At 39.2% G+C, this 27,707-nt stretch overlaps 1 protein-coding gene across 1 annotated transcript; it reads right to left on the bottom strand.

Moving 5' to 3' along the window:
• Nucleotides 1-11,571: 11,571 nt before the first annotated feature.
• Nucleotides 11,572-12,162, bottom strand: LOC145158088 (uncharacterized). Its single transcript, XM_079077033.1, has one exon. It carries the CDS (start codon nt 12,160-12,162, stop codon nt 11,572-11,574), a length of 591 nt encoding a protein of 196 aa, XP_078933159.1.
• Between the last annotated feature and the right edge of the window lie 15,545 nt (nt 12,163-27,707).

The following is a 27,707-nucleotide window of genomic DNA, read 5'->3' as shown; positions in this document are numbered from 1 at the left end:
CCGCAACAACGACCCTAGCCATCTCAGAACCCTACAAAACCGCTGGTTCCAAGCGGAAGTTCTGGGATGACAAGAAGAAGAAGAAGGCTACCAAAAAGCAGCAGGTCGTGGCAGTTCATGCTGCGATAGCACCTGCCGCTGCTGCTCCGGTAAAGCAATACGCTGGAAGTTTGCCCAAGTGCAACAAATGTAACTTCCACCACATCGGAGCCTGCCGAGAAATGCAGTGCTCTAACTGCAACAGGAAGGGGCACACAACCCGTTTCTGCAAGGCTCCGGCGAAGCCAATCACCCAAGTCCCCGACGCTGGTGTGGGCCAAGCTTGCTACGGTTGTGGCGAGGCGGGCCACTACAAGAGGAACTGCCCTAAGGCAGGGATCGCCGGCGGAGTGGGAAGAGTTCTGGCTATAGGCCACGAGGAAGCGGTTGCCGACCCCACAGTGGTCACTGGTACATTTCTCCTCGATAACTCTTATGCATGCATACTATTTGATAGTGGAGCGGAGAGGAGTTTCGTGAACCAAAAATTTGCTCATTTACTTAAGCAAAAATCATGAGCACTTAAAGAACCGTTCACTGTAGAAATGGCTAATGGAAAGACAGAGAGCACTAGCTGCATATACATAGGGTGTACCCTACCTCTAGATAGTCATTCATTTTCGATCGACCTCATGCCGGTCTCAATTAAAAGTTTCGACGTCATTATCGGCATGGATTGGTTGAGTCTGCATCGTGCCGACATCATGTGTTATGAATAGGCTGTTCGCCTTAATCTGCCGTCTTATGAAACTCTAGTAATCTACAGCGACAAACCCGGCACTAATCTTCGCCTCATGTCGAGCATTCAAGCCCAGAAATTCTTGCGAAAGGAGTGTCGCGCATTCCTTGCTCATGTTGTCGATGTGAGTCAAGAAACGAAATCCATTAAGGACATTCCAGTAGTACGCGATTTTCCCGACATCTTTCCAGAAGAACTCCCAGGATTACCTCCGCAACGTCAAGTCGAGTTCAAAATCGACTTAGTTCCAGGGGCTACCCCAGTAGCCAAATCACCCTATTGTCTAGCACCTGCATAGATGCAAGAACTGTCCAGTCAACTTAACGAACTGCTCAGAAAGGGCTTTATAAGACCATGCTTCTCACCCTGGGGAGCTCCAGTCTTGTTCGTCAAGAAGAAAGACGGATCGTTTCGTATGTGCATCGACTACAGGGAGCTCAACAAATTGACCGTCAAAAATCGTTATCCTCTGCCTCGTATTGACGATTTATTTGATCAACTGCAAGGGGCGAACTTCTTTTTAAAAATCGACCTAAGATCCGGATATCACCAACTACGAGTGCTAGGGGAGGATGTCCCGAAGACAGCCTTCCGAACTCGTTATGGGAACTACAAATTCGTAGTGATGCCGTTCGGATTAACCAACGCGCCTGCGGTATTCATGGATTTAATGAATAGGGTGTGTCGTCCTTACTTGGATCAGTTCGTTATCGTCTTCATCGATGACATACTTATCTACTCTCATATTAAGGAGGAGCATAGTCAACATCTGCGACTAGTCTTAGAAACGCTGCGTTCGGAGAAGCTCTATGCGAAGTTCTCGAAATGCGAATTTTGGATCCGAAGAGTCGAATTCTTAGGGCACGTGGTTAGCAAAGAGGGAATACACGTGGACCCTTCCAAAATCAAAGCCATTGAGAGCTGGTCAGCACCGAAGACGCCTACCGAAATTTGTCAATTTCTAGGCCTCGCTGGCTACTATCGCAGGTTCATTCAGAACTTCTCCCGAATTGCGAAACCTCTTACAACACTGACCCAGAAGGGCGTGGCCTTTGACTAGGAAGAGAAGCAGGAGAGAGAGTTACAAACGCTCAAGCGAGCCTTGTGCACCGCACCAATACTATCCCTCCCCGAAGGGATAGAAGACTTCGTTGTCTATTTCCATGCGTCAAATCAAGGGCTCGACTGTGTTCTGATGCAACGAGGTAAGGTCATCGCCTATGCCTCGAGACAGCTGAAGACACATGAGGTCAACTACACCACTCACGATCTTGAGCTAGGAGCAGTTATGTTTGCTCTGAAGATCTGGAGACACTACCTGTATGGTACAAAAAGCACTATCTTTACAGACCACAAAAGCCTACAACATATATTCGACCAAAAGGAGCTCAACATGAGACAATGACGGCGGGTCGAGCTACTCAGTGATTACGAATGCGAAATTCGTTATCATCCGGGTAAAGCCAACGTAGTAGCTGACGCCCTAAGTTGGAAAGAATACTCTGGTCGTACAGTCAAATCATTGACTATGATTATCCATTCACACATGTCCACGCAAATTAAGGAGGCTCAGCTCGACGCTTTGAAACCTGAAAATGTGGCGAGTGAATCCCTGAGAGGGATGGATAAGAACTTGGAAGTCAAAGGTGGCGGAGCCTTATATTTCATGGATCGGATCTGGACACCGAAACACGGTGGTTTCAGAGACTTGGTCATGACCGAGGCGCATAACACTCGTTATTCCGTCCACCCAAGTTCAGATAAGATGTATCTGGATCTTAAAAAGGCATACTGGTGGCCTAACATGAAAGCAGATATTGCTACCTTCGTAAGTAAATGCCTTACTTGCGCCAAGGTCAAGGTCGAATACCAGAAACCCTCAGGTCTTCTACATCAGCCGGAGATACCAGAATGGAAGTGGGAGCGGATCACTATGGAATTCATAACCAAGCTGCCCAAGACAACGGGTGGACTTGATACCATATGGGTCTCGTCGACAGATTGACCAAGTCCGCACACTTCCTGCCTATCAAAGAAACAGACAAGATGGAGAAGCTTACAAGAACCTACATACGGGAGATTGTACGACTGCACGGTGTTCCCATATCCATTATCTCGGACAGAGATAGTAGATTCACTTCGAGGTTCTGGCAGTCGCTACAAAGTTCCCTAGGAACTAGGCTGGACATGAGTACAACCTATCATCCACCAACCGACGGACAAAGTGAGAGGACTATTCAAACATTGGAAGATATGTTGCGAGCCTGTGTGATTGACTTTGGAAAGGCATGGGATACTTATTTACCCCTTGTCGAATTCTCATACAATAATAGTTATCACACAAGCATAAAGGCGGCTCCATTTGAAGCCCTCTATGGCCGAAAGTGCAGATCCCCTCTGTGCTGGGCTGAAGTGGGTGACTGATGTGTGTAAAACCGACTTGTTTTATTCCTACTCCAAAAATATAATTTAAGCACACAAAGGCAGTGAACCTGTCCTTTAGTGGTATAGTTAAATAAGTAGGGTGTCGAACTCGAGGAACGGAAATTAACCTAATAACTAATTTTAACTAACAAGTAATAAAAGTAAGAGGGTTTTCTCTAGTTTTACAAGACTAGAAACTTAAACACACTAACTATTACGCAATTAACTAACTAACTAAACCAAGTAAAAATTCACTAAATTTAATAAAAGGTTTCTGCTTAGGTTCAACTCATTCACTCCTATGGTTAATTTTATGGCAAAACAATAGATTGGTTATTATTGGTTACCGATTAAGGTGATTAGATTCGCATTCGCTATTACCAATCCTTAGAAAATCAACTAATTTAAGCAGTGATCAAGTGTTTAAGCTAATTAATCCCCTAGTTCAATTATTCGGATTAAATAAGACTTGTAATTGGTTAATTAAATTACTAATTCAATTACCCTCTTGTTGTTGGTTTATCAACAAGCTCACACACTAATTTACCCGCTCTCTAATTAATCCAAGTTTCATAGTCACTAGTCCTAGGCACATAACAAGTGTTCACATAAATCATATGAGGTAAACAATTAAGAGATGTTCATGCAGCCTAATTGCCTTCCTATTAACAGAGAATAGTTATGGTTAGTGCATAAGGATCTTTAACAAGCTTAATTTAACAAATCACCAATTAACAACTAATCAATCCATAAAATTAAACCATAAGAGTAAAATCGTCTTCCCTAAACAGAAACTAATAAGTTTAGCTCATGATTACAGCAGTCAAAAAGCTAAGAACGAAAGTAATTAACTCAAACATTGTTCAATTCAAGATAAGTGGAAAATTTAAACCTAATTGCCTTGAATCTTCTAAGAATGAGAAATTCAGGTTCCTCTTCGTGTCTTTAGGTCTTCAAGAGGTTCCTTGGTCGCCAAGTGTCTTCCAGAAAAGTTAGAAAAGATAGTTGATTTGGAATTTGCCCTCTATTTATAGGACTCTCAAAACAGGGGCTACTCGGCGAGTAGATACCCAAATCGCCGAGTTTCTTTGTAAAATCCGTGTACGGCAAGGACTCTTCTTATTACTTCGCAAACATTCGTGAGCGCTCGTCGAGTAGACGATTGGACTCGCCGAGTAGCTTCAATTTTGTACTTCTTTCTTCATTTTTGCAGCTTCCAATTGCATCTCCTTCCTCCTTTCTGCTCCCGAGCATGACTTCTGGACTGAAAAAACAATTTAAACATTATTAAGTACCTTTTGTCCATAATATGCAAATAATTAGCTAATAATTGATAAAAATATATACTAAATATATGGCTAATTATGCACATATCAAAATACCCCACACTTGACTTTTGCTTGCCCCCAAGCAAAACTGAATTTTTACACACTAGAATCACATAAGACAATCCCAATCAAACCCAACCATTATGCCAAGATCGCAACGCATGCATTTGTGTCTAAATTTTTCCTAAACGACCCCCTTTATCCTAAATACTCACAATCCTCATAAACACTCGCCCACTTCTTTTGAACAACGCTCATTTTATGCATCCCTCCGAATCCATCCGCATAAAACTTCTTTAACCTCAAGGTATTTTTGGTTGAGCAACTCAAGCATACATAATCTAGACAATTACAATTTTTTATACCACAATGGAGCTCTTTGGAATTCTTGACTTCTTTGATAATTTGAACTTTGATTTCTTTGAATTCTTTAACATTTACACCTTTTCGATTTTCTTTGATTTTCTTGGGTATCTTCACTTTGATTTTTGGAATTTCTTCAGAATTTTTGATCTTTGATCTTCACTTTGATTGCTCCACAATTCTTACAACTTTTCTTGTAATTCTCTCTCTTTTTTTACATGTACCTCACTTTTTTTCACTCAAATCCTACATGCTTAAGCAGGAGCGCTCAACTTCAACCCTTATTGGTTAGAACATTAGTCTTCATGGATACATTTCAAGTACACAATGCTAAACATGTTGCATCCCTCAAAATAAGCGAGGTTATGTTTTTGTCCCATGATTTCACTAAAATAGGGAGGCCACAAATGCACTAGAACGTATATAGGCTCAACTAAACATTTGGGTCTTCATGCATCATCAAACATAATACTTAGCATGATTCCTAATTGCTTTTACCAAAATTTTCTAATTTAGCCCTAGCAATTTTAATGCAAAATTTTCAAAATTTAACTAAAATTTTAACTAATGTAACCAACCCCCTACCCCACATTTAATTTATGCAATGTCCCCATTGCATGTTATGTATGAAAAGAAAAATGCAAAAATAAAGAGGGAATCGGAACAAACTCCCCTGGGATAGTAGTGGCGAGGCTGATCTTCTTCAATATATATCCATCTTCAAATGACTTTAGACATGGGAACAGCTCATCCATGCCTTGGGTATCATGTCACGTGTGGAAAAACATATAAATAGCTCCAATTATAAGGAAGAAAAAACTCTTAGAAATCTTCAAGAACTAATCTTCATGAGAATATGAGTAAAAACTGCAGCGAATGTGCCCAAAATCCGAATCATGTGAGTGTAATGTCGATGGACTCGTCGAGTAGAACGGGGACTCGGCGAGTAAATTGACTTCAAGCAGAAAAGCGTAATATGCATATAGACTCGTCGAGTTCATTATGTGCACTCGGCGAGTAAGGTGCTCAGTGGAAAAATATTGTGCTTCTTTTTTGCCTTTGCTAATGTGCTGGAATATGTCAATTTAGCAATTCTTCTTTGATTTCTTCAGTAATAACACATTTTGTCACCCTTTTTTCTAACGGACTCGATCTTAAAATGCATACTCTTAACGGACTTGAAATTGTATACTCTTATCTAGACCCGACCCTCACTCTAGCCTTGACCAATGAGACTCTTAAAATGCATCCTAATCTTCAATCCTGAAAAGAAACAAGGCAACCACAGTAAAAGAAAACAAGCACACTCCTAATTAAGTTGAAAAAACATAAAAGTTCAAAAGACAAATCCAACAAAATAAAATAACATCCAAATTAAACACATAAACTTTCAATCTTCTTGAACATCATCTCCTCCAGCTCCGCTCCCACTTTCTTGATTGTTCCTTCGCTGCACACGCTCTTCCCAACTCATCACATACGGGAATCCGGGCCCGGGCCTTGGTGCAATATTCATTTGTTCAAAGAGATAAACAAATGACACGTGATAATTCATACTTATACCAAGGTCATCTTGATATCTTCTTTGCTCAACATGATACCAATCCATAGGCAACTCATCATCTACCGGAATGACCGGTGGATCTTCTCGGACTCGCTCCCTCCTTTGCCTCACCCTTCTTCCCGGCTCCTCCGGTACCAACACCTCGTCCGCATTTGGGATCCCAAATGCATCCCCAAACTTCTCCACAATCCTTGCCCTCCTAAATAATGTAACGCTAAACGGAGGGGGAGAAATCATTGTCAACGCCCTTGCTTCTTGCCTATCCAAGATCCCATAAGACTTTGCCAATCTTGTAACAAACATACCCCCCGTAATTTTTGAGGTAATTTTCTCCTTGACCGCTCCTTCCGCAAGGTGCTTTGCCATGCAATACGGTAAGTTGCAAAAGACGTCCGGTGTGATAATACTCCACAAATAAAAAATGTCAAGAGTGGGTACTTTGTCATCATCCTTCCTCATATTGATGGTGCTAGCAACGAGACGGTGGATAAGACGATGGATGGGTGATCGGATAAAGCCTTCTTGGGCGGAAGATGGAATATAAACCCGGTTGGCGATAGTATTCCACCAAGTGGAGGCAACAACCCCCTCGGGCAAATCCTTATGGCATTGATCCAAAAAGTCCTCGAAATCCTCCGACATGATCACGTTCTGATCATAAATCCCGAGTCTCCATGCAAACTCCGCCATGTTGCATTGGCGTAGCTCTCCTCCTAGGCAAAAACTGATAATATCCGGGCTATAGTAATCACTACCACCCCGGAATGAGATGGTAGCAAAAAACTCCAAGCACAGCTCTTGGAACACGGGCTCTTGCATGTTGAATATCCAGAGCCACCCATCATAAATTATTGTTGTTCTCCCAACTACATAAGACTTCACCAAGTAAGGAGTGAGTTCCTCCTCCAGCCCTGTCTGATTCATCCAATCCCAATTAATTGCATTGGGAACATACATCTCCTTCTATTTCAGGATTTCTAGCCTGCCTTTTGCACGGATTTGTGAAGATTTTGAGGTGATTTGCGGGAAGCTAAGCCATGGAATATCTCCATATCCACCTCCTCTTGAACTTTGACCACGTCTAGACATAATTCCTGCAAAACAAAATCAAGAAAACAACAAACCAACCCTAGAACATAAGTAAAATAGGGAAACTGTGAGGTGTACTCGCCTAGTTCATGAACTACTCGTCGAGTAGTATGAATTGCGAGTCGAATTTTCCATCGGTCCAGATTAAGCCATCCAAACACTGTAATTTGTGCAGGGGATTGCTATTCTAAGTCTATTAAGCATAAATTCACAAGAAATTTTGTCCAAAACCTCCTAATTTATCCTAAATCAAAACCCTAGATTTGGAGAAAACCCCCAAATCTGATTTTCTGCAAGATGACTACTATAATCTGCCCAAGTTATGTACTTTAGTAAGAATGGAGCAGAAAAACATTACCTTTTTGTTTGTAGGAGGAAGAACTAAGGAAAGAATTGAGAATTTGCTTGAGAGAGACTTAGCTTGGCGAGTATGTGCTAGGAGGCGGCTGAATGAAGTGATTAGGGTAAAAGAGAACTCTATTTACAGATTGTAAAATTATTTTTTTTTCAGTTAAAACTATGTACTCGCCGAGTAGGATATCCTACTCACCGAGTAGAAGCATGAATCTGCGAATTTACGTGTTTTTCAGAAAAGACTCGCCGAGTAGTTTAAGAACTCGGCGAGTAGATAACTCAGTTTAATTAAAATTCGAATTTGATTTTTAAGCCACCACCCCAGACTCAAGCATTGCCTATCCTCAAGCAATCAGTTTAACCATAATTTCAGGAAAAGATTGATAAAATAGACCCTAAAAGTGGAAAATAAAACAAAGGGAAAGAATGAAAACTCTAAACTCGGGTTGCCTCCCGGAAGCGCTTCTTTTTAAGGAGTCATTAGCTGGACTCCTTACCGCTTACGTTTCTGTACTCCCTTCCAGCATTAGCCCTTCTTCAAGTTCGTCATTTCTTGGAATTCCTTCTTCATATCTTTTCACCCTATGACCATTGACTTTGAAAGGTGTTCCATCGCTTGATATTAGCTCAATAGCTGCATGTGGAAAAACTTTCTTTACAATAAAAGGACCATCCCAACGTGTTTTAAGCTTGCCCGGAAAAAGTTTGAGCCTTGAATTAAAAAGTAACACCTTTTGCCCTTCATAAAATTCCTTATCGCCCCTTAGTCTTTTATCATGCCAGTTCTTGGTCTTTTCTTTGTAAATCAAGGAACTAGTGTATGCCTCATTCCTTAGTTCTTCAAGGGCATTCATTTGCATCAATCGATTATTTTTCAGTTCGGCCAAATCAAAGTTACACATCCTTAAAGCCCAAAATGCCTTGTACTCAATCTCAACTGGCAAGTGGAAACTCTTCCCATAAACCAACCTATATGGTGTAGTACCAATAGGTGTTTTGAAAGCTGTCCTAAACGCCCAAAGTGCATCATCAAGCTTATCCGACCACTCCTTTTTGTTACTTCCAACCGATCTTTCTAGTATTCTCTTTAACGCTCTATTTGTAACTTCCGTTTGCCGACTCGTTTGAGGATGATAGGATGTTGAAAATCTATGGTGGACACCATATTTTTGCAACACCTTAGCTATTTTATCATTGGCGAAGTGGGTGCCTCTATCACTAATTAAAGCCCTTGGAACTCCAAATCTCGAAAATAATTTCTTGAGAAAACGTACCACTACCCGAGCATCATTCGTGGGTAACGCTTGTGCCTCCGCCCATTTAGATACATAGTCGACTGCTACCAAAATATATTTATTTCCCTTTGACATTGGAAAAGGTCCCATGAAGTCAATTCCCCAAACATCAAATATTTCACAAACTTGAATGCTATTTTGGGGCATCTCGTTTCATGATGAAATGTTTCCCGATCTTTGGCATGAATCACATTCTTTGACAAATGTTTTAGCATCTTTAAATATAGTAGGCCAATAAAAACCCGAATCAAAAACCTTCTTGGCCGTATATTGCGCTCCATGATGTCCTCCGGTGGGCCCGCTATGACAATGCATCAAGATTTCCTGACTTTCTTTCCCCGATACACATCTTCTTATCATACCATCCGCACAGCTACGAAAGAGGTATGGCTCATCCCAAAAGTAATACTTAATTTCTGAAAATAACTTCTTCTTTTGTTGGCGGGTCAAGTCTTTTGGGATGTATTCACTAGCTAAGTAGTTAGCTATATCTGCGAACCATGGAATCTCTCCTGCTATAACCAATAAGTATTCTTCGGGAAATTCATCTACAATCTTGTTTTCTTCTAACTCTTCCAAGTGCGGGTTTTCCAATCTCGAAAGATGATCGGCGACCACATTTTCCATCCCCTTCTTATCTCGTATTTCAATGTCAAATTCTTGTAGCAGCAACACCCAGTGAATCAACCTTGGCTTAGCATCTTGTTTAGCAAAGAGATACTTAAGAGCAGAATGGTCGGTAAAAGCTATGGGTTTTGACAGAACCAAATATGAGCGAAATTTATCAAATGCAAACACCACTGCTAGTAACTCCTTTTCTATAGTAGTGTAGTTTTCTTGTGTCGGGTTCAGGGTCTTGCTTGCATAGTAAATTGGCTGAAAATGCTTGTCAATTCTTTGTCCCAAAACAGCTCCCACCGCAAAGTCACTAGCATCACACATGAGCTCAAAAGGAAGACTCCAATTTGGGGCTACCATTATAGGTAAAGTAGTCAACTTTTCCTTCAACGATTGAAACGCATCAAGACATTCTTTAGAAAAGTTGAATGGGGCGTCCTTCAAAAGAAGTTGAGTCAAGGGCCTTGTGATCTTCGAAAAATCTTTAATAAAACGCCTATAAAACCCCGCATGGCCCAAAAAGCTTCTCACCCCCTTGATATTTGTTGGAGGTGGTAATTTAGCTATAGTGTCTACCTTCGCTCTATCCACCTCTATCCCCATCCTTGAGACCTTGTGTCCTAGCACAATTCCTTCTTTCACCATAAAATGACACTTTTCCCAATTAAGAACAAGGTTGGTCTTTTCACATCTTGCTAGCATTAGATCTAAGTTGGACAGACAATCGTCAAAAGAGGACCCGAAAACTGAAAAGTCATCCATGAAAACCTCCATAAACTTCTCGATCATATCGTGGAAAATGGCCATCATACACCTTTGGAAAGTAGCCGGCGCATTGCATAACCCAAAAGGCATGCGTCTATATGCAAATGTTCCACTCGGGCATGTAAAAGTAGTCTTCTCTTGGTCTTGTAGGTCGATTGGAATTTGGAAATACCCCGAAAAACCATCGAGGAAGCAATAATATAGATGCCCAGACAGCCTCTCGAGCATTTGATCAATAAATGGTAATGGGAAATGATCCTTGCATGTGGCATCATTTAGTTTCCTATAGTCGATGCAAACACGCCACCCGGTCACCGTTCTTGTTGGAATTAGTTCATTATTTTCATTGACTACAACCGTCATTCCTCCTTTTTTCGGTACCACCTGCACTGGACTCACCCACGGGCTATCGAAAATCGAGTAAATAATCCCGACATCTAATAGTTTCACCACCTCCTTTTTCACAACTTCTTGCATGTTCGGGTTTAGTCTTCTTTGGAGTTGAACTACTGGTTTAGCCCCATCTTCTAAGTTAATCTTATGAGAACAATAAGCTGGACTAATTCCCTTGATTTTGGTTATCTTCCATGTTATAGCACCTTGCCTCTTCTTTAATACCCCCACAAGGCTTTCTTTCTCATGTGTGGTCAAATCAGCAGCTATTATTACAGGTTTTTGTTGACCCTTTTCAAGAAATGCATATTCCAAGTGATCTGGTAGTACTTTCAGCTCGGTTTTTGTGTTCTGAACGTTGCACACGTCGAGCCCAATGATGGGACTCGACGAGTTCTGGGAAAATTCCGCGACATTGTGGGATTCTTTGAACGGGCTCGTCGAGTAGGTCAAGTCTACTCGGCGAGTAGAATGTTCAGCACCTTTGGTTAGCTCATTATAATCAGCTTCCTCAAGTAGTCTCTCTATTTCTAGTAGGTCGCTTTTAGCATCGAATTCTTCATCAAAGGTGATGGTGGAGTTGTTTGGTTCTTCAATATTTCATTCCTCCATTAGCTCTTCCAACATGTCAATCGAAAATGCTGTGTCATCACTACTCCTTGCTTGCTTCATGGCTTGATCAACCCCAAAAGTAACTGATTCATCTCCCACCCGTAGCGTAAGTTTGGAATCTCGCATGTCAACAATAGCGCTTGCGGTGTTAAGGAAAGGTCTTCCAAGGATGATCGGGACTTGAGGATCCGCTTCCATGTCTAAGACTATCAAATCTGCGGGAAACACGAACTTGTCAACCTTCACCAATAGATCTTCGCATATTCCCCTTGGGAATGTAACCGTTTTGTTTGCTAAGTGAATTGCCATTCGAATTGGTCTCGGCTCCGGGAGATCTAATTTCTTGAAAAATGAGTACGACATGAGATTTACACTTGCCCCTGAATCATCCAATGCATGGATAGTAGCTAAATTTCCGAATTGACAAGGTAAGGTTAAGCTTCCTGGATTACCCTTCTTCTTTGGTAGTTTGTTCAACATAGCAGCTGAACAATTCTCATTTAAAACCACTTTCTTTACTTCTTCCATCTTCTTTCGATTAGTTAGAAGCACCTTGAGGAATTTAGCGTATTTTAGCATTTGCGCAACCGCTTCTATGAATGGGATATTAATTCGAAGAGCCTTTATGTGTTCTAGAAATTTTTGGTAGTCTTCTTCATTCTTTTCTTGTTTAGCTCGGGCTGGATATGGCAGTGGAGGCTGATATGGCTTAACTAGGAGACTTATTTTTCTGATCAGGTGTCGGACTCGTCGAGTGCATGTCCTGGACTCGGCGAGTAGGGTCTGGGTTCAGTTGAGTCTGATTTTGGTTCTGCTCTGCTGTCTCATCCTTTTGTACCAGCTTCGGGTCTTCGTTCTGAATAGGGGCCAGAGGAGTAATTATCTTTCCACTCCTAGTTGTCACACTATTTATATGTGTGCCTTTTGGATTGTTTTCGGTGTTACTAGGAAGTTCTCCCGGTGCTCTTTGATTTATTTGTTGGGCAAGCTACCCCAGCTGCTTCTCAATGTTATGAATAGATGCTTGCTGATTCCTTAATACTGTTCTTGTATCTTGTATTGCAGCATCGTGGTCATTGTGCCTTTTCTCGAATGCAGCTACAAATTTAGTAAGCATTTCTTCCAAATTTGGTCTCTTTTCTTGTACCGGCTCCTCCTTTTGGTAAAAACCCCTTGCCTTTTGTCTATATTTCTCCTCCCTCGCTTTCTTGTACTCATCATAAGGAAGCCATTCTTTCTTAGGTTCTCGCCAATCGTCATCAAATCTATCACCACTAGAATAGCATACTTGCACTTTCTTATTCCCATTTTCGTCCAAATCACAATCTATAGTTATATGAGGCCCATTGCAATTCTCACATCCTACCCAAATAGCATGGATTGTTTGATCCATTTTGTCCATCCTTCTATCCATGCTTTTCAACATTGCCATAACTGCCGACAAATCTTCTGAAGCTGCATAAGCCGATCCCTTGGTCATATCATTCCTTGGATTGTGGTATTCTCTAGAATGCTTAGAGAACTCCTCAATTAGTTGCTTTATTATCGGGGGTGCCTTCTTAGTGAGCGGTCCTTGCGAGTCAAGTAATTGTCTTGTTGTCACGTTCACTCCATCATAAAAAATGGAGACTTCTTGTTGGCTATAAGATCATGATGTGGGAAATTCCTTAGCGAGCTTTTTTACCTCTCCCATGCCTCATAAAGTGATTCTCCAGCTTGTTACTCAAAGTTTGCTATGGCTTTCTTCAACTTGGCTATCTTTGATGGTGGGCAAAATTGATCAATAAACTCTTCTTTCATTCTAACCCATGTGGTGATGGATCCGGGAGGAAGTGATTTTAGCCAATCTTTTGCAGCGCCCTTAAATGTGACCGGTAACATGCGAAGCAGAACGGTGTCGCGGGCCACATTAGGAAAGTTAAAGTAATCGGCTATATCATTGACCTCTTCTAGGTGCTTGTACGCGTCTTCGTGATCTTTTCCATAGAACGGAATTTCTTTAAGTTGGGCGAGTATGTGGCCTTTGAGTTCGAAATTGGCATTTTCTGGAATCGCGGGTTGCATGAGTCCCGGACCGGTATCTTCACGCATTCTCTTCTTCCACTCGCCCATGGTAACTTCATCGATGTTAGCCATGGTGCCGCCGAATCCGTCTTCTAGATCGCTACCTTCCTCAAATTCGATTTCTTCCTTTTCGAATTTGTATACGATGTCGTCCTTGATTGAGTATTTATTTGCTAAGGAAAAGTTGTTGGATGCTCCTGATTTACTGCTCTTCTTCTTGCTGAAAACGGCTTTGAGATTCTTCAAAGGTGAGTCCTTTGAAGATGCGGATTCTCCAATGGTTTTGCCTTTGTTCTTCCTTAAAGTGGCTTCTGGGTCTTCAAATGGTGGAGTTAACGGTGTATTGCTTCCTCTGGTCATAAACACTCTGCAATAAAAACAAGGAAAACGCGTAAAAAGAACAAAAACGACATATAAAGAAAATAAAAACGAAACTGAAAATCAGCACTGAACTCGCCGAGTATGCGCGACTGCACTCGGCGAGTACACTGCTTAAAAGCCTAAAAACAATTAAAAACAATTAAATAGTAACACTTAACCTAGTTACTGACTTACTTAAAAATAACTTTGTGCAAGATAAGCTCACACAAAGGATCGATAAAACTAGATATTAGATTTAATTTTTGAACCGTTCCCCGGCAACGGCGCCAAAAACTTGATGTGTGTGAAACCGACTAGTTTTATTCCTACTCCAAAAATATAATTTAAGCACACAAAGGCAGTGAACCTGTCCTTTAGTGGTATAGTTAAATAAGTAGGGTGTCGAACTCGAGGAACGGAAATTAACCTAATAACTAATTTTAACTAACAAGTAATAAAAGTAAGAGGGTTTTCTCTAGTTTTACAAGACTAGAAACTTAAACACACTAACTATTACGCAATTAACTAACTAACTAAACCAAGTAAAAATTCACTAAATTTAATAAAAGGTTTCTGCTTAGGTTCAACTCATTCACTCCTATGGTTAATTTTATGGCAAAACAATAGATTGGTTATTATTGGTTACCGATTAAGGTGATTAGATTCGCATTCGCTATTACCAGTCCTTAGAAAATCAACTAATTTAAGTAGTGATCAAGTGTTTAAGCTAATTAATCCCCTAGTTCAATTATTCGGATTAAATAAGACTTGTAATTGGTTAATTAAATTACTAATTCAATTACCCTCTTGTTGTTGGTTTATCAACAAGCTCACACACTAATTTACCCGCTCTCTAATTAATCCTAGTTTCATAGTCACTAGTCCTAGGCACATAACAAGTGTTCACATAAATCATATGAGGTAAACAATTAAGAGATGTTCATGCAGCCTGATTGCCTTCCTATTAACAGAGAATAGTTATGGTTAGTGCATAAGGATCTTTAACAAGCTTAATTTAACAAATCACCAATTAACAACTAATCAATCCATAAAATTAAACCATAAGAGTAAAATCGTATTCCCTAAACAGAAACTAATAAGTTTAGCTCATGATTACAGCAGTCAAAAAGCTAAGAACGAAAGTAATTAACTCAAACATTGTTCAATTCAAGATAAGTGGAAAATTTAAACCTAATTGCCTTGAATCTTCTAAGAATGAGAAATTCAGGTTCCTGTTCGTGTCTTCAGGTCTTCAAGAGGTTCCTTGGTCGCCAAGTGTCTTCCAGAAAAGTTAGAAAAGATAGCTGATTCGGAATTTGCCCTCTATTTATAGGACTCTCAAAACAGGGGCTACTCGGCGAGTAGATACCCAAATCGCCGAGTTTCTTTGTAAAATCCGTGTACGGCAAGGACTCTTCTTATTACTTCGCAAACATTCGTGCGCGCTCGCCGAGTAGACGATTGGACTCGCCGAGTAGCTTCAAGTTTGTACTTCTTTCTTCATTTTTGCAGCTTCCAATTGCATCTCCTTCCTCCTTTCTGCTCCAGAGCATGACTTCTGGACTGAAAATACAATTTAAACATTATTAAGTACCTTTTGTCCATAATATGCAAATAATTATCTAATAATTGATAAAAATCTATACTAAATATATGGCTAATTATGCACATATCAGTGCCACACAGTTAGCTAAAGGACGAGTTCCTGAAAGCGCTCTCACAGGTCCAGAAATCATTCGGGAAACGACAGAGAAGATCGTTCAGATTCGTGAGCGATTAAAAGCCTCTAGTGACCGACAGAAAAAGCTACGCTGACAAAAGAAGGAAACCGTTGGAATTCCAGGTGGGAGACCGTGTTCTATTGAAAGTCTCACCCTGGAAGGGCTTGATATGCTTCGGAAAGCGTGGAAAGCTAAATCCAAGATATATAGGGCCTTTCGAGATTCTTGCCAGAATCGGCCCTGTAGCTTACAAACTCAATCTACCTAGTTTACTCAATAATGTACATCCTACTTTCCACGTATCGAACTTGAAAAAGTGTCTGTCCGACGAGACTCTTGTGATCCCACTCGAGGTGATCGAAATCAACGAGAGCCTCAACTTCGTGGAAGAACCAGTAGAGATCATGGACCGAGAGGTCAAGCAAACGAAACAAAGTCGTATCCCGATAGTGAAGGTTCGCTGGAATGCCAAGCGAGGACCTGAATTCACGTGGGAGCGCGAGGATCAAATGAAACTGAAACATCCTCACCTTTTTCTCTCTAACGGGGGGATGATGTGACAATCCGAAATTTCTAGCTTGTATAAACATTCAAATTTATCAGAGTTAGTCTTGTTTGTTAACTTTTAACCCTATTTGGAGTCTATTCGAGTATTCTAAACTTAGTACATCAAAGGAATCAGTGTTAGGATGAATTGGTTGAAGTTCTAGTCATGAAGCAAACCGAAAACCTCCTCAAAAAGGAGTTTTCGGTCAAGATCTTTGGGTTTTCAGTCAAGGTGACCAAAAACTCCCTTATACATATATATTTCATGATCATTTTGATCATTCTTTCCTTTAAAAGTCAAGAAAACTTCCATTCTCTCTCAAGTATCATCGAGTTCTTCATTCCGATCTTCAAAATTGTAAGAATTCCTTTCATCTAATTTGTTGATACAAAGCTTTATCTAGTACAACCCTTTGATTTCATCCATGAAATCATCTCTTTTGGGTTAGATCTTCAAGAACACCAAGAACACACACTAGTGTTTTGGTCCGAAATCAACTCTATTAGCCTCTAAATCGTAAGTATTACTTCCCTATACTTGTTATCTAGTTGAAACTCTTGATTTAGGGCCTTGAAATCATCATTTATCCAGGAACAAAAGGTGTTTTCAGTCTAGTGCGTCTCCTTAGACCGAAAACCCTTATGAAGGGTGCAATATGACTTTAAGCCTTTCCTAATACTTAGTATTGAGTCTAGAACACTTCATTGATTGTGGAAAGCCCTTAAAAATCACCAAACATCATGAGTTTTCGGCCAACCATTTGGACCGAAAAACCATTTGGACCGAAAACCTCTTTGGACCGAAAACCCTTTTGGGCCGAAAACCTCTTTGGACCGAAAACCCTTTGGGCCGAAAACCTCAAGAAACATACTACTTGGACCGAAAACTCCTTTAGTGGCTATACAACCCTTTTATGCAATCCTAAGTGATTGTAACACTTCCATTTAAGGATTTCTTAGTCCTTAAAGTGTTATTCTTTACCTGATTAGTTGAGTAAACACTAATTGTATTCATATATGTGTCTTTATATGCTAAATAGGATCCGTGTGTGCTCAAGTCTTCACTTGACACTTAGCATCCTTTTTCCGATCTTACATTCGCATCACTCACTTCAGGTGAGTTCATACCCCTTAATCAACCTTTTAATTGATTTTAAATGCTTTTACGGGGGGGAATACAAGTTGAACTATTATGGTTATTATATCAATCACATGTGATTAATAACTATCGAACATATGAATTTTCTTACTTTTCAAGCTGTGTTATCAAACAAACTACCTCAAACTGTTTTGCAAACTATTTTACATGTTAAATACTTTGATTAAACTCTTTTGAACTTATACTTTTTCAAATGTGTATCTATATAGATATAGTTATATAAGTAGGATTGAGAGGACTTAGGACTGATAGCTCACCTTACTTCATGTTCCTTGTTTGGTTGTAGACTTAGGGTATCTGTTGTTTGTCCGAAGGTCGTTTGGATCCTAGTTATATATTATGTATATGTGTATAGATATAAAAGTTCCTTCATTCAGTTCAATACCTTTGGGTAGCAAAGGTATACAAACATGTTCATTCATACAAACAACATTACTAGTAAACTATAATAGGTATAGTTTAGGAAGTTACTAATACTATTTCTAGAGCAATGAAACATACAATGAGTCAGTTCATACATGAGTCAATAACATACAGATAGAGAATACTATGATGAGAAACAAACATAACATACTATGATGAGAAACAAACAGAGCATACTATGATGAGAAACAAACAATAACATATAGAGAAAACATATATACATACTAGAAAGAGAGAGAACATACAATACAGCTAGTACATTCATTACAATAGTACACACAATACATATACAAGAACATTACAACAGTTATGTGAGCCACGCAACGGGGCATGGCATCACCTGTCATGGCTCGTTTTGTATCCAGAGTCTCCTACAAGGAGAGCGTTGAATTTGTGTATAGATCTATACTGGATTGACTATCCTACACCTTGCTGCTCGCTACAGTGGGACTTGCAAGTCTACGGGTGCCAAATGTCATTTCTTCCGACGTCTTTCATCGTCGTGTTTATAGTCGGTAGTATGGTACAGGCATATCACATGTTACTTTAAATAACATATTGGTTTAAGGTAATTAGTACAGCAGTAGTTACTTAATACAACACTACAATACTTTATTATTTCCCCATTGCATTCACTTTGTGATCTTCACACAATGAACGGTAATGTAAAACTATATTTTTGGTTAATGATAGTCATTCTTGGGAAAATACACACTTTTACAAGAAACAAACATTCAGGACAGTTGATGCCTTGGTAGAAGGCTACGTTTAGTAGAAAATATAGGATTTTCTAGGAGATTAAAACATTTACAAACATTTACAAACATGTACAAACTTATACATCAAGTACTTACAACCACTTTCATACAAACAATGACACTAAAATACTTATGATCTCACCAGCTTTAAAGCTGATAAACTCTTTCAAAATAACTTGTATTCTCAGGTCACCAGTAGACAGGTACCGGTGCCAGGTTTTGAGGAGATGGAGCTCGTTCAAGACTCATCTTTTATTTTGTTTCATATTTTTGGTGTCTATTAAAATTGACAAAACACACTTGTATTAAATTATATTATTAATGCAATGGATGATGTTGTTGCTTGTTTACTACTATGCATTGTTGTGATACTGTACATGACGTCCTCCACCCTCGAACATTTCCGCCGTTCCGGTTTTGGGGTGTGACACTATAAAATCCTAATTATGTAGAATCATGCAGTACACACAAAGCAATTAGCAATATTAGCTTCAACCCTAGAAAAACATTCACAAGAATCTCCTAGGCTATAAGGCATCACATAATCAGGCAACCCTATTCTGCATGTCCTAAAGGATCCTTAACCTATCAACAAGCATGCATTTCTATCAGCTCTTAATAACAACAATTCTAATACATCAAACGATAAAAATATGAATATTCTGAGAGATCACTTCTTCGGGCTCCGGCTGACTGTACACTTTGCTTCCCATGTTCTTCTCTAAATCTCCATTACTAAGTAAAAAGATTTTGATAAAAGTCTTAGATCCTAGTTTGAGTCTGGAATCCCATGAATGTTTATCCAAATCCCTCAAACCAGGGCTCCGAATAAACTTGTAAGACATTGATTTTATCACAAAAATTTTCATTTTTAAATAGTAAAAAACATCCAATATTATAAAAACCAAGTCATAAAAATCTCAGGTGAATCAAATATAGTCATCCCAAATCAGAGTATTAAAATGCAAAAATTCATAAAATCTGCAAACCAGAGTATACAGTCAAGCCTTCCCGCGATCATCTGAAGTACCTGAAACACATTTAATCCACAACTGTAAGCATGAAGCTTAGTGAGCTCCCAAAATATCACATACAACTCAGCGAAATAAACAACTATGGGTTATCAGCAACCCTGTGGATTAATGGCACATTTCAGGGGTTATCGGCAACCCTGGGGACTTATCAGCACTCTCGTGGACTCACAACTTTCCAAGAAATATCAACAACACAATTACACAAAACAAATAAACACGTATGACCTAACCGGCCAGCATGCATACACTACTACACAAGTAATACAGTAAGAAGACTCACCTCACAAGTAGAAGGTGATGGTGGATGGATGGTGGTCGCAGGTGGTGGTGGTTTTAATGGGTGTTGGGTGGGGTGGTGGTAGCAGGTGGTAATAATGGGTGGTGGCAGCGGGTGTTGGTAATAGTGGTGGGTGGGGCAGGTGAATAGTAGTGATGGGTGGTGGTGATTATGGTGGGTGGTTGGGTAGTGGTGGCGGTGGTGATGATGGGTGGTGGTGATGAGTGGTGGTGGTGGGTGATGGGTGGTGGTTGGTGGTGGTGGTTTTGGTGAGTGATGGGTGGGGGTAATGGTGGTGTGTGGTGGTGATGAGTGGTGGAAGCGGGTGGTGGTGATGGGTGGGTGGGTAGGTGGTGGTTTTGGTGGGTGATGGGTGGAGTGGTGGTGGTGGTGGGTGGTGGAGGCGGGTGGTGGTGATGGGGGTGGTGGTTTAATCACATCTTTGCAACCAATTGTCAAGTTATTTAAAAAAATGCCACCATGTAAATTAAAGTGTAATTTTTATTCTCAAATATTCTTCCAATAAAAATTGTTCTCGATTGAACGCCCCCTACACACACGCACACACACACACACAAACACACACATACACACACACACACACACACACACATATATATATATATATATATATATATATATATATATATATATATATATATATATATATATCGGAATCACAAGTGAGCATCTGGAATCACAAGTAAGCATTAGGAATCACAAGTGAGCATTAAGAATAACCAGTGAGCATCATGTATAATGAGTGAGCATCATGGATCACGAGTGAGCATCATGGATCATAAGTGAGCATAAGGTATCACGATTGAGCATTAGGGATCTCATGTGAGCATCATGGATGTTGACAAGTTGAAGATGCTCAAGGAGGATGCTTATCAGTTGAAGATGCTCAAAGAGGACGCTCATCAGTTGAAGATGCTCAAGGAGGACACTCATCAGTTGACGATGCTCGTCGATGATGCTCATGGACAATGATTGGTTGGAAATTAGGGCATCCCCTTTGTAACACACTCAAAAATTCAATCCAATTTAAAACATTTAAAACCATTAAGTTATTACAATTTGTTTTCAAAATAGTTTGAACATGAGAGTATACACATAATCAAATCATGAAAATATAAGGAGGTTCACGATCATGCCTTCGCCTTCCCGCGATCATCAGAAGTACCTGAAACATAATCAACAACTGTAATCCCGAAGGTTAGTGAGTTCCCCCAAAATACCAAAGCCATACAGATATAACCATATCATATAAACAACAGCATGCATAATGAGCCATCAACCTGACTGGAACGCCTCACAGGCCATCAGTATATCTGGACCGCTCTCCGAGCCATCGGCACGTCTGGACCGCCTCTCAGGGCCTTCAGCCTATCCGGACCGCTTGCCAGGCCTTCGGCCTGACTAGTATGCTCTAACCGGGTCTGCAGTCTATCTGGTCCTCCCTGGGTATGTTGTCCTACAGCACAAAGCAGGACCTGCCTCAACCCAACCCCCAATCAAACAATCATTTCTACATAAATATCATACGCTAGCTAGCATGTACAAATAGTCATACAGATCTAACAGATCACTAACATGGAAACCATCCTATAACCAGGATACCGATCTAACCGATCACTAACATAGTGTCACACCCCCGAACCAGACGGCGGAAACGTCTGTGGGTTGGGTGACTTCATCTTGTAATATCATCACAGTGAATATAATAGAAACAAGGCAAGCATCATCATCACACGTACAATATTACAACAATACTGAGTTTACATCATTGTAATTGTTTACAAAAGTTACATCCTAAAAATATAAGGTTTTAAAATAGCAACATAATGCAACAAATTCCACATTTTCTCGATGTCCACCTGCTTAATGATTTCCTGAGAATACAAGTTATTTTGAAAACGTCAACATATATAATGTTGGTGAGTTCGTAAGCATGTTTGAATGAAAAGTTTCGTATCATTTAGTAACACCAGAAAAACCAATATTTTCTGTAAAATGGTTTGAAGGTTTTGTATCAAATCTTGTGTAAAGCATGTGTGTTTCTGTTTTGAACATGTATAAAAAGAGTATTCTAGAAATTCCTATATTTTATGTTGTAAGTAGAAGGTACTGTATAATTGTATGCTTTCCCAGAAAATACGATATTTTCTGTTTATAAAAGTATTGTGGTCTCAAAAACCCGAAGACCGGGTACGAGTGTATGTATGTATGTTTTTGTATCATCTAATTAGTATATGTAAGGTTTGTCACCCTAGACTGGCCTAGTCTAGCTGTAGCGATCAACTCAGGTGTGGGGTGTCACCCCCGTATAGATCCATACACAAACTCTCGGTCTCCCTCTAGGAGACTCTGGTTATAACTACAGGCTTAAGGTTGTACACTAGATATGTACGAATGAATGAAATGTCTCATAAGAGCCTTCACTGTATTTACGCGAATATTGTATTACACTATGTAACGTAGTGAATAATGGTCTGTGTATGTTTTACGTCTACTGGGCCCATCAAGCATATAAATGGGCCACAAAAAAAACATGTATGTATATTCCAGGCTCAATAAGCATGTAGTTGGACCACAAAGGCCCAACAGACATGTAGGGTGTATTCCAGGCCCACTTAAACATAGGGGTGGCAAATCGGGCCATCGTGTCGTGTTTTTGTCTGACATGACACGACACGACAAAGTTTTTTGTAACACTAACACGACACAACACGATGCCATGTTTTTGTCAACTAACACGAAAACGAACCGATTAAAAACAAAAAACACGACACGACACGAAAAGGATGACATAATATAACAATTAATTTATTTAATTAATACTCAATCATACATAACACGACAAACACAAAAAACACGACTGACAAATGCTAAATCGTGTCAATTTCGTGTCGAATTTTGAACACGAACACGACACGACACGACTTCGTGTTTTTTATACTTGACACGAACACGAATTCGAATTTCAGTTTCGTCCCATTTCATTTCGTGTCGTGTATTTTTGTCTTGTCGTGTCATCAATTGCCACCCCTACTTAAACATGCAAATGGGCCACTAAGGCCGAATAAGCATGTAAGGTATATTCCGACCCAATTAGAAGATGTAAATGACGTATTTAGTCCGTTTGTTGTTACGTTGGTTATTTAAACTCAATTGTTTACCAAAATGATTTAAAAGACCCACTTTTTGTAATAATGACATTTTTGGTCCATAAGACCGAAAATTTACAATTAAGGCACATTTTTGGTAAAAATTACACTTTAAGTCCCTTAAGACCAAAAGTTTACATTTAGGGCTTGTTTCAAAATAAGACGACATTTTAGGCCACATTTATTAGAAATAACATTTTCGGCCCAATTTCAAGAAATTTGACATTTTCGGCCCAAATGTGTATAAATTACCTTTTCAGCCCAAGTTTAATAAAATTGGCATTTCCAACCCTTTTAACCGAAAATTAACATTTTTGGCTCAAATTTGTTTAAAATGACAATTAAATCCACAAATATCAAAAAATTACAATTTTAGCCCATGAAACCGTGAAGGCCCAATTTGAGGCCTATTTTGTGAAAATTTACACTTTTGGCCCTTTTAAAACCATGAATATCATAAAGACCCATTTTTATTTAAAAATGTCTCTTCTAGTCCTCTTAAAACCGTGAGTTGACAAAAAGATCCTCACTTTTGTTTTTCTTTGTCAAATTTGGCCCTTTACACGATTTTACTTAGTTTCAAACATCCTTAACAAGTTTTAATCCTTTCATTTTCATAATAAGTTGCATGGAGTGTTTTAGTTTACCAATATCACCATATTTTAATAGATCTATCGAAATCTATGAAGTTCCAACACATAAGCACAACATATAACATGAAAGAACACACATAATCATGGTTAAACACATAGATCTACACAAAGCAACTTGTATCCTCCCCCAAAACATAGTAAAAACCGAAAATAGGGGGTATGAACTCACTTTGGGGTTGATAGATCAGTTTTGGAAGAGGATTGTATCACACCCCCGCACCAGACGGCGGAAACGTCCGGGGGCTCGTGTGACTAACAATTGAATTATCATTACAATGAATATACATGAAACATAACACATTCATCACCAACATTACATATAACAACCAACATTGTTCACATCAAGTACATTGTTATAAATTACATAGATTCAAAGTATTAATAGTACGATGAGTGATGTTACACAAAATAAATCCATACACACTTGAAAATCTTCCTGCTTAACGATTACCTGAGAATACAAGTTATTTTGAAAACGGTCAACATATATAATGTTGGTGAGTTCATAAGTATGTTTAGATAAAAGTCTTTGTATCTTTTGTAAAAACCCATAAAATCCGATATTTTCTGTAAAGTGTCTGAAAATGATGTGAAAATCAAGTATAGATGCATGTGTGAATTTCATAGTAGTAACATATATGAATGCAGTTTAGATTTCTTTGTATTGTAAGTAAGTGATAATTGAATAATAGTATTTCCCCAGAAAATCCGATATTTTCTGATTTATAATAATGTCGAGGTTCTTAGATCATTAATTTAAGTTATTTCGTATTGACATAATCGAAGGGTTAATCTTCGAAATGTTAAATTGGTATTGGATCTCTATATGAGCTGTTATAACCATACATGATAATGACTACGTTGCCTGTCTTGGCATTTTTCCAAATACCGGTATTTGCTCAAGGTTTTGTCGCCCTAGACTGGCCTAGTCTAGCTGTAGCGAACAGCTAAGGCGTGGGGGGTCACCCCGTATAGATCTATACACAAACTCCCGCTCTCCCTCCAGGAAACTCTGGTTATAACTACATGCTACGATTGTACACTCAAAGGTGCCAACCGACAAATCTCACTAGATTCTCAACCTTTCATGTTCGTTATGCTTTTCACTATGTTTAATGTTTACGTGTATGTTGCATGTTTTCATGTCTAAAGGTACGTACATAAGTATACGAAGTTCGATAATTATGTAAGGGATAGAGTTACGATCTACTAAGCATGAGAAATTCATTCCAAGCCCAATTAGCATGTGAATGGACCACAAAGGCCCAATAACATGTAAGAGGGTAATTTGGGCCCAATAGGCACATAAATTGACCACCAAGGCCCAACAAACATGTGACCCATAGCTCAGGCCCAAATTAACATGTAAATGGGTCGCAAGGCCCACTAAACATGTCATGGAAGATATTGGGCTCAATATACACTTGAATGGGCCTTTAAGGCTCATTGGCCATGTAATGTGAATATTAGGCCCAATAAAATTGTTATCGATGTATTTCGTCCATTCGTTATTGTTTCGTTGTTTATATTTAACTCGAGGTTTATCAAATTGATTATAAAAAGTCTGCTTTTTGTAAAAACGACGTTCTTGGTCAATATGCCTCAAATTTTCAATTAAGGCCCAAAGTTTTGTAAAAATAACACTTTAGTCCACAATTTATAAAAATTTGTACTTTCGTCCCAAATGTTTAGAAATTCACGGGTTTAGTCCAAAAATTTATATTTTGACATTTTCGGCCCAGTTTTGCAGAAAAATGCATTTTCAGCCCCTTGTTTGTAAAAATTGAAACTTTCGGCCCAATTTTGATAAAAGTTACATTTTTGGTCCCATTTAGAAATAAATGTTATTTTCACCCCTAAATTTGGTTTATTTACATTTATGACTCAAACTTTGGTCAAATAACATTTTTAATCCCAAAACTTTCATTTTTTTCGCAAATTTGGGCCGAAAACCGTGAGGCCCAAATGTTTGGCCCATTGAGCTAAAATTTACAATTTTGTCCCTTTAGAAAGTATGTTTATCATAAAAATCTATTTTTATACAAGTAGGACCTGTTTGATCCTTATAAAAACATAAATGTCACTTTTTGCCCTTATCTTTTGTTTTCTTGACAATTTTGACCCTTAACAAGGTTTTTGCCTTAAATTTTTATATCTTCAACATATAAACACTTTTAACTTGATAATATGATGTATAAGGTGTCTTAGTTCATGGATCTTTACTCAATGTTACTTAAGATGTCGAGATTTGTTAAGATCTAACACATTTTTACAAAATAACTAGGAAATCACACAAGACATGCATATAACACATAGATCTACACATTTTACTTGTATTCTCCCCAAAAAATCATGTAAAAGCCGAAAACAACGGGGTATGAACTCACCTTTGCTTTGATGTTTCGGTTTTGAAGAAGAGATGAAGAGATTTTTGGTCCTAACAAGCTTTCTTGAGTGGATCTCGAACTTAGGAGGTTTCTAGGAGTATGATCACCAAAAATTTGCTTAGAAGGAGTGATCTAACATGATAATGAAGTTATATAACTTGGATATGTAAGGACTTACTAAGAAAATGATGATTTTTTTGGTGGAAATCTTCTTGATCAACCCTAGATCTTCGAAAATTTGAGAGGAAAGGAAGGAGTGTTTCTTGTGAGTGTTTGAGAGAGTTTGATGTTGTGTGTGTGTGCGCTTACCTTCGGCCGAGAGGAAGAAAAAAAAAGAGAGAGGGAAGAGATATTAAGATGTGATAGGTGCATAGATGTATGGGATTGGGTATTTGTTTAGAGGGTAATTTGCATGGATTACCTCAATGTATTAGTGAGGTTTCATGGCTTGGATAATTAGCCATTTTTTTTTTGTTTTTGATTATGGGCCGAGAATTGGATTAGGAAGGAGGAAGTGAATTAATTTGGGCCCAATCTTGGTCTTCACTGGAAATTTTAAAGCCTATAGAGAAGTTTTCGGCCCATTGGGCCTTTAAGGTAGTTCACGGCCCAAAATGGCATAAAAGAATGGATTTATGGCTGACTAGGGTTAATTGGATTAGTTATGTCCCAATAAGGCCCATTAGGGTTAGAATGAATCATTCTAGGCCCAAATGGTCCAAAATGTTTTAGATTTGTGAATTTGGTCCATTTAAAATCGAAATAGGGTTTCCAAGCCCAAAATAGTTGAGTTGAATGCTTATTGGTCCATTAGGCCCAATAAGGAATCCTAGTCCAATATGGACTTAAACTAAGGTTCTTATGGTTTTAGACTCTTTGGTGAACATGAGAGGTGCATTTAAATGAGCTCTAGGTGATATTTACTTAGAGTATATGTTTCACAATCGTTGAATGATTACACAAGAATAGAATTTCCTAGCTAAAATGCTAGTTGTGACATCATCCCCCCGTTAGAGGGAATTTTGTCCCGAAATTCTTTTGAAACTAGGTTTGTGAAGGAAAGAATAAGTGAGGGTACTTTAGCTTCATTTGGTCTTCACGTTCCCATGTGAATTCCGGTCCACGTTTAACGTTCCATCGAACCTTCACAATCGGAATGCGACTTTGCTTTGTACGCTTCACTTTCCTATCCATAATCTCGACTGGTTCTTCGACGAACAGGAGATTCTCGTTTATCTCAATCTCTTCCAAAGGAATGACAAGGGTTTCATCTGATAGACACTTATTCAGATTCGAGAGGTGGAACACTGGGTGTACGTTGCTGAGCTCGGCAGGTAGCTGCAGCTTGTAAGCCACCGGACCAATCCGGGTAAGAATCTCGAAAGGTCCATTGTATCGCGGGTTAAATTTTCCTCGTTTCCCAAAGCGAATCATTCCCTTCCAAGGAGAGACCTTTAAGAACACGTGATCCCCAAATTGAAATTCTAATGGCTTTCGCCTCTTGTCAGCATAGCTCTTCTGTCGGTCTCGCGATGCTTGAAGTCGAGCTTTGATTTGGACTATCTTCTTGGT

This window comes from Lactuca virosa, chromosome 2 (genome assembly GCF_052849685.1).
Source record: "Lactuca virosa cultivar CGN04683 chromosome 2, Lactuca_virosa_CGN04683_v6, whole genome shotgun sequence".
In the NCBI taxonomy this organism is placed as follows: Eukaryota; Viridiplantae; Streptophyta; class Magnoliopsida; order Asterales; family Asteraceae; genus Lactuca; species Lactuca virosa.
The sequence above is the reverse complement of the archived record's forward strand: the minus strand, read 5'-3'. Positions and strand labels throughout refer to the sequence as shown.

Bases quoted from the DNA above. Each gene is read 5' to 3' on its own strand.
- LOC145158088 (XM_079077033.1), bottom strand. From the start codon at position 12,162: ATGCTAAAATACGCTAAATTCCTCAAGGTGCTTCTAACTAATCGAAAG.